This window comes from Mustela nigripes, chromosome 5 (assembly GCF_022355385.1).
Source record: "Mustela nigripes isolate SB6536 chromosome 5, MUSNIG.SB6536, whole genome shotgun sequence".
NCBI lineage: Eukaryota > Metazoa > Chordata > Mammalia > Carnivora > Mustelidae > Mustela > Mustela nigripes.
The window spans coordinates 128,989,626-129,001,154 of record NC_081561.1 but is presented as its reverse complement, the minus strand read 5'-3'; the positions used below and the strand labels follow the sequence as shown (position 1 = coordinate 129,001,154).

At 42.8% G+C, this 11,529-nt stretch overlaps 1 protein-coding gene across 1 annotated transcript; it reads right to left on the bottom strand.

Moving 5' to 3' along the window:
* Positions 1-3,252: 3,252 nt before the first annotated feature.
* MFSD4B (major facilitator superfamily domain containing 4B) lies at positions 3,253-11,492 on the bottom strand (the record flags this gene model as incomplete). Its single annotated transcript, XM_059401589.1, has 4 exons — positions 3,253-6,165; positions 7,427-7,543; positions 8,852-9,020; positions 11,262-11,492. Coding segments are annotated over 4 exons (1,734 nt in total), but the record flags the coding sequence as incomplete, so codon positions are not given.
* Between the last annotated feature and the right edge of the window lie 37 nt (positions 11,493-11,529).

Below are 11,529 nucleotides of genomic sequence, written 5' to 3'. Positions count from 1 at the left end.
AGGCACTACAGAATTAGCATCTATATTTTAACAAGAGTTCAAAAACACATTAATGTATGAGAAGCACTGGCCAAGTTCTCTACCCTCCAGATTGAGCAAGTAGCTCTCGCTCAGAGATTTATAAAAAACAAAAACACTATGTACAACTGCATGTAAATCTCTAATAGTTGTGATAAAAACTTCAATTAAAAAAAGGACCATTTCTAACAAGCTTGGAACAATATCTTAAGCTTTTTTGTATCCCTTCTCTACCACCTCAACCCCCACTGTACCCCCACAGTATAGGAAAATATGAAATACACATAATATCCGTGAGTTCACGTATCCAAACACATCCACAGCACTATGAAGAAAACAAGTGGCACTTCACAGACACGGATACAAGGTATTCCAGAAGAACTACTGGAATTATCTACTTCCATTAAAAACTTTAAGCTCTGTTTTAGTAATAACTTTAAAGTGGCAGGAGTGATACAGTGCTATGGTAAACCAAAAGTTCTGGTTATGAGAAAGCTATCCTGATTATTCAATGATTCTACCTGAAATGAAATCATTTCACATGTAACCCAGGGCTCTCACAGTTTCAGGAGGGTTACTCCACTGATCAATTAGGTTTCTTTTTTTTTTTTTTTTTAAGATTTTATTTATTTGACACAGAGAGAGAGAGAACACAAGCAGGGGGAGTGGAAAAGGGGGTAGCAGACTCCCCACTGAGCAGGGAGCCTGATGCTGGGATCGATCCCTGGACTCTGGGATCATGACCTGAGCCCAAGGCAGACACTTAACTGAGCCACCCAGGCGCCCCCTGCTTTTTTTTTTTTTTTAAATAAGTTACAGTTCTTCAAACTAATAACCAGTCCACCAGCTGCAGTGGCAGTGCACTCTGAACACAAAATTCCAGTTGTTTCTGAAACTTTATCCGATAGGAGGGAATTTTTTTTTTACTCCTTTACCCAGGAAATTATGTTGATGAGAAATGTTAAGAACTTTTCTAGGTGTCTAGAATTATAAAATACCTATCCAGGGGCGCCTGGCTGGCTCAGCTGATGGAGCATACTATTCTTGATCTTGAGGTCCGTCAGGAGTTCGAGCCCCACACTGGGTAAATAGCTTACTTCAGGGACGCCTGGGTGGCTCAGTTGGTTAAGCAGCTGCCTTCGGCTCAGGTCATGATCCCAGCGTCCTGGGATCGAGTCCCACATCGGGCTCCTTGCTTGGCAGGGAGCCTGCTTCTCCCTCTGCCTCTGCCTGCCACTCGTGTCTGCCTGTGCTTGCTCTCGCTTCTCTCTCTATGACAAATAAAAAAAAAATAAAATAAAATAAAAAAAAAAGAGCTTACTTCAAAAAACAGATCAATAAAAACTTTGCATAAATTACTTATACTTGTCCTTTATATTTTTTTTTTTTTTTTTTTTTTTAAAGATTTTATTTATTTATTTGACAGGCAGAGATCACAAGTAGGCTGAGAGGCAGGCAGAGAGAGAGGAGGAAGCAGGCTCCCTACTGAGCAGAGAGCCCGATGCGGGGCTCGATCCCAGGACCCTGGGATCACGACCTGAGCCAAAGGCACAGGCTTTAACCCACTGAGCCACCCAGGCGCCCCATACTTGTCCTTTATATTTTTATGTACTTCCCTAATCTTCCAGCTGACTTTTTTATACCTTCATTACTTTTATGACAAAAACAGATTTTTTTAAAGGATTTTTCTATGAAACATAAGAGTAAATGAAAGATGCTCTCCAAGTGTTCTTGGACTTTACTATGAAAATATAACTAAACTGAAATTTACTTATTCCTCTCATTGGAAGCTGCATTTAAGCAAGTTAAAAGCACAGTGGGAAAGAACATAAAATGTCAAGAGGGAATAAAGGCTTAATTCCGAGTTAGCCCAACAACTGCCCCGCCACAGAAACTCCTCCACCCGATCCACTGGCCTGGCCTTTGGGGAGCCTTCCACACCCACACTAGCTCACTCAGTTTAGTACCTATAATCACTTTCGATGACTGCTAAGGGCTTCTTGTCCCCAGCCCAAACTTTTTAGTTCTCTTGAACCTTGGTTTTGTGAGTATCAGAGTGTAGCAAACACACTCTAAGGTGACCCCTCCCCAAAGGAATTACATCTCTGTACTAGTCTCTTTCCTTGAGTTTGGGTAGAGCCCGTGACTTGCTGTTAGCCAAGAGCATATGGCAAAGGTGATGGGATGCCACTCCTGTGATTACATCGTGTTAAAGAAGACTCCAGCTTAGCCGATTCAGGTGAGAGATTCTCCTGCTGGCCCATTGGCCGCTATGTTGTGAGAGATCTACCAGAGGGCTGCCTGGCAAAAGAACTATGGAAGGTTCTAGGAATTGGGACTGGAGGCAGCTCACAGCCAGTGAAAAAATGGGGACCTGAGCCTACCACAGCATGAATACTGTCAACCACATACATGGCCCTAGAAGGGAACCCTAAGCTCCAAAAAGAAGCACAGCTCTATCCAACAGCTTGACTGCAGCCCCACGAGACCCTGAGCAGAGGACCCAGTGAAATCGTACCCAAATTTCTGACTCAAGAAACTGTGAGACAAAAAAGTCTCTGTTGTTTGGTCAGTTAGGCGACCAACTCTTGATCTCAGCTCAGGTCTCAATCTCACGGTTCTAAGCCCCACGTTTGACTCCACACTGGGCATGGAGCCTAATAAAAAAAAAAATAATGTTGTAAACTGCTAAATCTGTTATTCAGCAATAGAAAACTTCAGTATTGATTCTTGTAGATCAGCAGACACTTATCTAAGGACTGATAATTAGAATGAATGCTAATTCTTGGAATTGTACAAAGTCTTATCCTTCCAATATGGAAATACGTCAAACTTTAACAACACCTACAATCTCATATGGCCATTCACATTTTTGTTTGTGGAACGCTAGTGGATTTTCCAGTGTGGATTTCCAAATTTTCTGCCATGTTCTTCTTATCATCCTTCTCTCCCTGAGCTGCATCTTTTACCCCTTAAATGCAGACGCTGCAGACAGAATCCCTGTTCTAACAAGCTTCCCAGCTGCCAAAGAGCATCTACTGCCTAAATTCCAACAACCTGAGAAAAAGCAGTAAATGGAATACAGGTGGTCTCCAAGCCGTAGCTAAGAGAAAAGTACAATACAAAACGAGCAAGAAGAATACATTTTTCCTGTTCATTTCTCCACCAGCCCTCTCCAAAATTGTTAGGTTATACACAAACCCACACTGTGGAAGGTATTGAAGGTGAATGGGCAGTGGTCGAAAATGATACTGTATTTCACTCAAGAAAAAACAAAGGCAAATTCACAGAAATCAGATAAACAAGAGAAAGCAAACATACTGCAAGCAGGTAGAAATGAAACACTATTCACCATAAAACATGGTAAAGACAAGTAAACACAAGCTGTCATCAGTGCTAGTCATTTATCAAAGGAGAGCTCGCACCAGCTTTGCCACATTCATATGAAGTACCCTTTGTGATCCCCGACTCCTACGCCACCAAGCCCCTTTCTAATCATTATTTTCGTTTCCCAGGTACTTCAAACTCAGGAAGGAAGAACCCTGTGTGAGGGCGGGGCTTGGGGGGAGGGTAACAGAAATATTCCAAATATAGGTCCTTGTAAATGACACTAGCAGCCTAGTTGACAGCGCCTACGGTGTGATTACCAGCCAGACTCGATGAGGAGCAAATCCTGTAAGAGCAAGGCCCAGACTCAGACTTCGTTACTAAGGTAGACCCCACTACTAACACAGTGACTCTCAAATAGCTTTTAAAGTCAGAACATTGCATCTCCAAATCCCACCTGAACATCAAGAAAATCAGCATATAAAAATAACTTTTTTGAACATATCTGTAAAAATAGTAAAAATCTCCATAATTGAATGAATTACTGTAAGATGCCGATTGTAACATGCAACATGATTTTGTATATGTATGTGGGTAACTGTTGATTAAATTTTGTCACAAAACTGTTAAGTGACCACGGGCTTTAAGACCTATTCTGATTTCAGAGCTGTTACAAATGTGAAAAAAAAAATGCATCTTAGAGCTGATGGAACACAGTACTGAAAAATGTGTTTCGCGGGTAATTATTAAACACAGAGTCTCTTAAATTGACATGTATTCATAATCAGTAGTATTCTCAAAACTATCACTTTGTTTCACTTCTCATTTGAAAAGAAGAGTGGATGGCACTTATGTTAATTTCTAACAGACACCTTGCACGAATTTTTTTTTTAACATTTTTTTTCTTGTACAAACTTTGAAACTGATGGATTCCTGGTTTGAAAATCATCTCATTGTCACTAATAGAATTTTGTATCAGGAGACAGATAAACCAGGCCTACTTAAGTGAAGGGACTGAGCATAGGGCCCCAAAACTAGTAAGCAGCAGTCATGAAGCCATGTCTCTAAGGTTCTGTGTTCTCCTCATAGAAATCAGAAATCAAACGAAGCATCACCATTCTCCCGTGCAACACTACAGGGAGGGCAAAGCAATTAATAAAAAATCTCTGTCCATTTTCAAAGTTGCTCTTTTATGAAACGACAATCCTCTACTTCCCTGGTAGAATACTGATGACTGACCACTTGCTCTGCTCATCGATTCAACTACTAGATGGTTTCGTTCTATGAGAACAGCACCCAGCTTCTCAACTACAAACACCTTCCTTGTGTGCTCTGAGGGGTAGAGACCGTAGAACATTACCTAATCAGGCACATGCCAAACACTAGCCTCACAATAAGATCCTGCCATACGAGACCATTTGTTCTTTATGGAAAATTCTGGAATTACAGAACCTTTCAAAACTTTGTAGCATTTGCTATACTCTGACCTAGAAATTTTGATTCCCCAAAGCATGTTGATAATCTGTTAATGCTCTGCTCTGCCTAGCTTCTTTAGAGCTGGAGATTATTCAAGGAGGTCAGAAAAATCCATCTTCTCCAGGTGTTAGTCCCTTTTTGCCTGGTTTCTTGCAAGGTGATTCACAGGGGACTGCAACACCACTGTGCTGGCGTGGGACTGTCCGGAGACTTCAGCTAAGCGCTCAGTCAAAATACTTCTAGATGTCTCTATTACAGAATTCCTCATTGTATCATTCATTTCAATCACTTCAAAATCCATTTCATTCCATTTTTCTGCCTCCTCTTCTTCATTGTCTTCCTCATAGTCATTTAGCTCTGAACTGGACAGCAAAGCTTTCTGGTCCTCGCTTTTCCTGTGCCCTTTTCGCTGTGCATGGAGAGGTGAGGTGGCTAATTTATAGAGCACGGGAAATAAAACAGTGGTGGCTATCGATGCCCCCAAACAGGTGTACAAAACTACAGGCAAATCCGGGTACTGTCCTTGAAGAATTCCAATTATTGCAGGAATAGCCATTTCTCCCAGGGCGGCACCGACGACAAAAAACGCTGCAGATTTCCCGTGGATGGTGGTGTACTGCTCAATCCAAGAAACGCCACTGGGAAACGTGGTTGCCATCGAGGCCCCGTACACTGACGTCGCTATCCAGAGGCAAACGGGGCTCTTGTCGAAAAGCACCAGCAGTAAGGACGATGCCAGGCTGCCGATGTTGCTTAACACAATCATGGTTCCGGGTTGTAAACACGTAGCAAAAAAGATTGCGAGGCCCCTGCAGGCTGCAAAGGTCCCCCAAAAGATGGAGTTCAACCCAGCCGCTTCACTTTCTTTCATGCCAGCATGGGTGGTCGCAAATGAGAAAACGTAAGAGCCGTATGTGACCTCAGCCCCCACATAAAAAAAGAAGAACAGGAAAAGGAGACAGAGAAGGGCATTGTGGTATTTAGCTCTTCGAGACCTCTGAGCAGAGGCTTTTGCTTTTTCCTGCCTTGAGCTTTTCTTTAAAAACAGCGCCAAAAAAAAGACAGCAACTACAAAGACGTAAGTACCGATAACAGCATACGCCCACAGCAGATTCATATTGCCAGGTACTCCGAGGACAGATTCTGAGTCAGCTTCAGATGACTGGTTGAGGGCAGGATGGTTAGAGTCATCCTCTGTGCGGTTCTCAGCAGACACCGTCGTGCCCAGTGCCAACTTAGCCAGCAAGGGAGCCAAAAAGGCACCCAAGGCAAAACTGAAGTGTAAGGCCTGCATATGGGGGGCTCCTCTGTCCCCCCAGATAGCCAAGATTAGGACGTTACCACCTACCAATGAAAGATGAGGAAAGTTATTTAATCATAGTAACTTAGCAAAAAATAGTTCATTACTCTAAGGAAGAGGAGTCTGTTTTACATGGCACAAGGATTAAGGTATTCTCAGTCGTCCCATGTGGCAACTCAGTCGATTTTATGATTAAAGGACTCTAACCTACCACCACGGGAGAACTCTGAGCTTTGGAAAAAAATCACATACAAATGTGATTCTACAAGCTAGTAAACCACTACATCCTAGAGCCAGGCACATTGGCCCAATGCGTTTTACAAGACCGTTCTCGTACGAGGCTGGCAGAGGGTAGGGAGGGTGAGAAAGAGACGGATAGATGGATATTTACTTATTTATTTATAAACATTTTAAATACATATGTTATAATCAGATAATGGCCAAATTACCAAATAACCTGTTGAGGAAAATTATTTATGTAAAGAGCAGATGCAAAACACACGTTCAGAAACCTGAACACTGTAGGATTCTGCTGGGCCCATTACAGGAAACAAAAGCGAAAGGCAAGAAGCATCAAGTGTGTTTTCTTTCTCTTTAACATATTTGCTGGTAAACATACAACTTATCCCATAATTTCACAACCAACCCAAGCCTAAAGCATAAAATATCCCCATTCTTATCAGGTGACAATAAAGCAGGGGAAGAAGAGAGCTGGTCTTACGGGTGGACAAATACCAAGTATACTGTTTAGTAGGTTTTAAAAGATAAAAAGACCCATGGAGAGGATCTCCTGTAGAAAGGCAGGGCCTTTTTGCGAGGGAGGAGAAAAAGAGAGAGAGAGAAGGAAAAAAAACACACAGCACAGGTTTCTCTTAGTTCAAAAGGCAGAGTGCTTTTTAAATTGGATAGCTGCTTCCATGATTCTTCAGCCAAATATGGTTCCAAAGTTAGTTTAACCTATTAAGCCATCAATTCCTCCCACACTACATTGATCAAGTTCTATCCCAAAATGAAAACCCACTCACCTGCACCATAATTACCCACCTGGGGGACCCATTCCTGTTTGGATACTGCAAACCAATAATCCCTCACTAAACAGAATTCTTTAAATTTACTCAAAACCAGGCACCCTACTTGGCAGGAAGAGTAGTTGCCAGAGGGTGGTTCTGACTCGGTGACCCCATGAGCAATGCAGTAGGTCGGTGGTGTCATTTTACAATGCAAATGACAATTTGATGTCATCTGCTCTACTTTTTCTTGTAGGAAGTCCCTACTCCCAGAGATGACCCTGCAGGGCTCACTGACCTGTATCCAGAATGCCAGCTGAGACACCAAAGACGGACATCATGACAATCAGTAACACTGCTGTCTTACAAAACGGAACAAGATAAAGACCAACTGTGGTAGTCAACATTGACACTCCTGAGAAGAAAGGTGAAAGTCAGCTATAAGAAACAATATTCACACACAGAGTCATGAATCAAGTCGACATCATAAAAACTCCCATAAATGCAAGGTAGGTCAAATTGCAATTGAGTAATAGTAAGTAGATGAGAGATTCAGCGTCTATAAACGGTTATTTCCTTTACAAGCTCTCATAATCTTTACGGACTATAAAATATAAGCTAATCTAACACAAGTACATTTCTAGCACTGCTGATAATCAAACCATATACTACAGGGCAAAGTGACAACTGACAATTCAAATATATTTAGATATTTCCTATTTTAAAAAGAGACTTTGGCTTAGTGGCTCAGTGGGTTAAAGCCTCTGCCTTCAGTTCAGGTCATGATCATGGGGTCCTGGGATCGAGCCCCACATAGGGCTCTCTGCTCAGCGGGGAGCCTGCCTCCCTCTCTCTCTGCCTGCCTCTCTGCTTACTTGTGATCTCTGTCAACTAAAATCTTTAAAAAAAAAAAAAAAAGACTTTTAATCAAAATAAATACATCAGAAAATAAATAAATAAAAGGAGACTTTAAGATATGAGGTAAAAAATTAAAGAGAAAAAAAACCAAAATGCAGCTAAGATACTTTGTAGTAGAAATGTATTAAGTAATTTAGCTTGGGAAATACCAGAGAGCAATATGTTCTCAACCCACTTTGGAAATCTGAGCAATTATTCATTTATTCATCAACAACAGTAGATTAGTTCTTCTTACTTCCAAAGCAGTTTTATCACTTTAATTCAGATTTTCTTTAAACGTGTCTATCTATTCAAAAAAGAGGAAGTTAAAAGCTTTGGCATCTATTTGAAGGGCGAGGTAGAGAAGGCTGGAGGAATCATGAACATGGGGCAGCTACAAAACTCTAGCCTGCGTCATCTGGCCTCCAGTACTTCCCCTCAGTTCAGGGCCTAGAATGGGCAGGTTCAAGGAATTCATTCTAGCCTACGTTCTTGGCCCCAGAAGATGTGCCCTAAACCCTGACAAGCAGAGTTCTTTGGACAACTAGTACGTGATCCCGGGGAGGGGGGTGCCTAAATTACAGTGATGGTCAGGAAGGCTAAAGATAGTAACACATTCTAGGGCTAATCTAAATTTCCAGAGCAGCCCCGCACAGACTCCCGGTAACTGCTGAGATGAAAACAGGCACCAAGGAAACCCGATTTCCACTGAGTACACCAGAACACTACCCATGTGAGTTGTCAACCATAGTATGTTTCACATTTAAAAACAAACTGTAAATTCCTTGAAAGCAGCCATAAAAAGCTAAAATTGGTCTTTACTTACCCAAAAGTAGAAAATGATTCAAAATGTCAAGAAGAACTCCACCAATCACTGAGCCACTCAAAAATCCAAAGGCACGGCCCACGAAAATCAGAGAAAGACTGCTTATATTGCGGTTCACGTTTGTTGCCAAATCTTGAAATGTCGGTCCCAGTATTGCAACACTCATTCCCTGAAATTTAGAAAGACAAAGTCTTTTATTTATAATCATTAAGATAGTGTTTATCTGGGGTGCCTGGGTGGCTCAGTGGGTTAAAGCCTCTGCCTTCGGCTCAGGTCATGACCTCAGGGTCCTGGGATGGAGCTCCGCATCGGGGAGCCTGCCTCTCTGCCTACTTGTGATCTCTGTCAAACAAATAAATAAAACATCGTTAAAAAAAAAAAAAAGATCGTGTTTATCTGTGTGGTAGCTTTTTTCACTACTAAAAAGGGAGGAGGAGGGGCGTCTGGGTGGCTGTCGGCTGAGAAGCCAACTCTTTGTGATTTCAGCTCTGTCGTGACCTCAGGGAAGTGAGATAGAGCTGGGCTTGGAGCCTGCTTGAGATTCTTTCTATCCCTTTCTCTCTCTCTGCCCCTCCCCCACCTCTAAAAAATTAAATTCAATTAAAAAATAAAAAGGGAGAAAGGGATTTCAGTGAAATGTAGGGAATCACTTTAAACCTCACAGTCAGGAAAAATTCAGGATGACAGTACTAGGACTCCTAAAACTATAGGACACTGTATTTGGTGTGTCAAATCCTACTGTTTTTCTAGTTTAATGACTCTCAAGTTTAAAAAAGTAATTTTTGTTGGCACTCTGCTGCAATTTTGTTTCCTTTTTGAACAATACCACAAAAGCCTCTTGTATTAACAGTGAAATGTAACATTAAAATTGTTTTTGAAATAGTTTTGTGCAGTTTGAAATATACTATATTAACACAGGAATTTGATGTTAAAATTTTAAATTATCAAACCAGCATAAAAATTTAAATTATCAAAACAGCATTTCTGTTTTCTGATGCTGTCAAAACAGCAATATTTCTGGATGCACATGGTATCCTTCTTCTGATACACCAAAGTACACAGGAAATAGACAATTCAAAGGTTTCTAAATCTGTATTTCTCTTCAAAGAAAACCCCAAGCCATCAGAGAATATTTGTTGGACACTTAAAAATATTTATTGGATATTTCTAATGAGTCTATGCGTCAAAAATAATTCATTCTAATTGGACAGCTCAAAATACAGGTTTGCATCCTGCCCAAGCCAGAGCTGTCCCAGACTAAGGGCAGAGTGAGCACTGGTACATGGGGCGAAGGCTGAGCTCCATCTGCAATCCAATTCCTTGCTGATTGCAAAGCACTTAAAACAGGACCTAGCACAGGTGAGGGCTCAAGAAGCATCTGCAATGATTTTTCTTTTTTTCAAATCAAAATACTCTAGGAATCCATTGTCACTCAAGTGAAAGATGCTAAGTGACTTTCTCAGAGGACTGAGAAGTGACTCTCCTCAGAGGGACTGACTCACCCTACCAAAACCCCAGGATCGCAAGTCTCTACAAGTGGTAAGAGGATCTCCAGAAATTAGGGACTCATGGGGCAGCCAAGGGGTTTGTCAAAAGGCTCTTCTAGTCTTGTAGTTTGCTCGAATCTAACACTGAAAGATGTAAAAGTTTGTTTTACATAGGATTGTGGGCAGAATAAGAAACACATTATTCCTGCCTCCACCACTTAAAACCTGCTGTGTGGGAGCACCTGGGTGGCTCAGTGGGTTAAAGTCTCTGCCTTCGGCTGGGGTCATGATCGCAGGGTCCTGGGATCGAGCACCGAGCCCTGCATCGGGGCTCTCTGCTCAGCAGGGAGCCTCCTTCCCTTCCTCTCTGTCTTCCTGCCTCTCTGCCTACTTGTGATCTCTATCAAATGAATAAATAAAATAAAATAAAATAAAATAAAATAAAAAGAAAAGAAAAACCAGCTGTGTGTTCCGGAAGTCATTTTCCCTCTCTGGGTCTATTTCCCCCTTCTGCAAAGATAAGGGGTTGGTTGACCTTGGTCAGGCAAGGAAGAGGAAATACCAGAAAAGCAGCTTTGTGTAATAACCTGGGGTCTGCGTGGGCTCATGGGGGGCAGGGCCTATAGACCTGGCAATACCCCCTTGCATCTACTCCCCACCCCACGCAGAAGTAGGAAGGTTTGCTGGAGCTGATAAATATACTAGGAAAATAAATTTCGCACTTGACAATAACCCTCCAACATTAGAACATTAGCAGTGTGCCCATTTTTCAGATTAAGAAACTAAGGTTGGGGGCAGACGAACGCGCCCAAGGTCACGCAGTTTGCAAGTGGCCGAGGTGAGACTCGAACTCAGAAGCCGGCGTTCTCTGCAGGACGCCTGCTCAGGCCCCGGCCTGGGAGGATTCCAGCCCCGGCTCTCACCAGCCCCAGGAAGGCAGCACACAGGATCACGGTGATGAACCAGCGCAGGACGCTTCCAGCCTGGCGGCCCCGCCTGGAACCCGCCACCGCCACCGCCTCCGCCTCATTCTCCGCCGCGGCCTGGGCCCCGAGGAGCCGCTGCCCGGCAGCCGGGGCCCCGGCCCCACGGAGTTCCACCTCCAACTCCAGTTCGGCGGCTGAGGAGAAGCGGTCTTGCTGCCGCCCGGCTTCTCAGCGGAGCCTCGGGAGCCCGGAGCCAAGCCCCGGC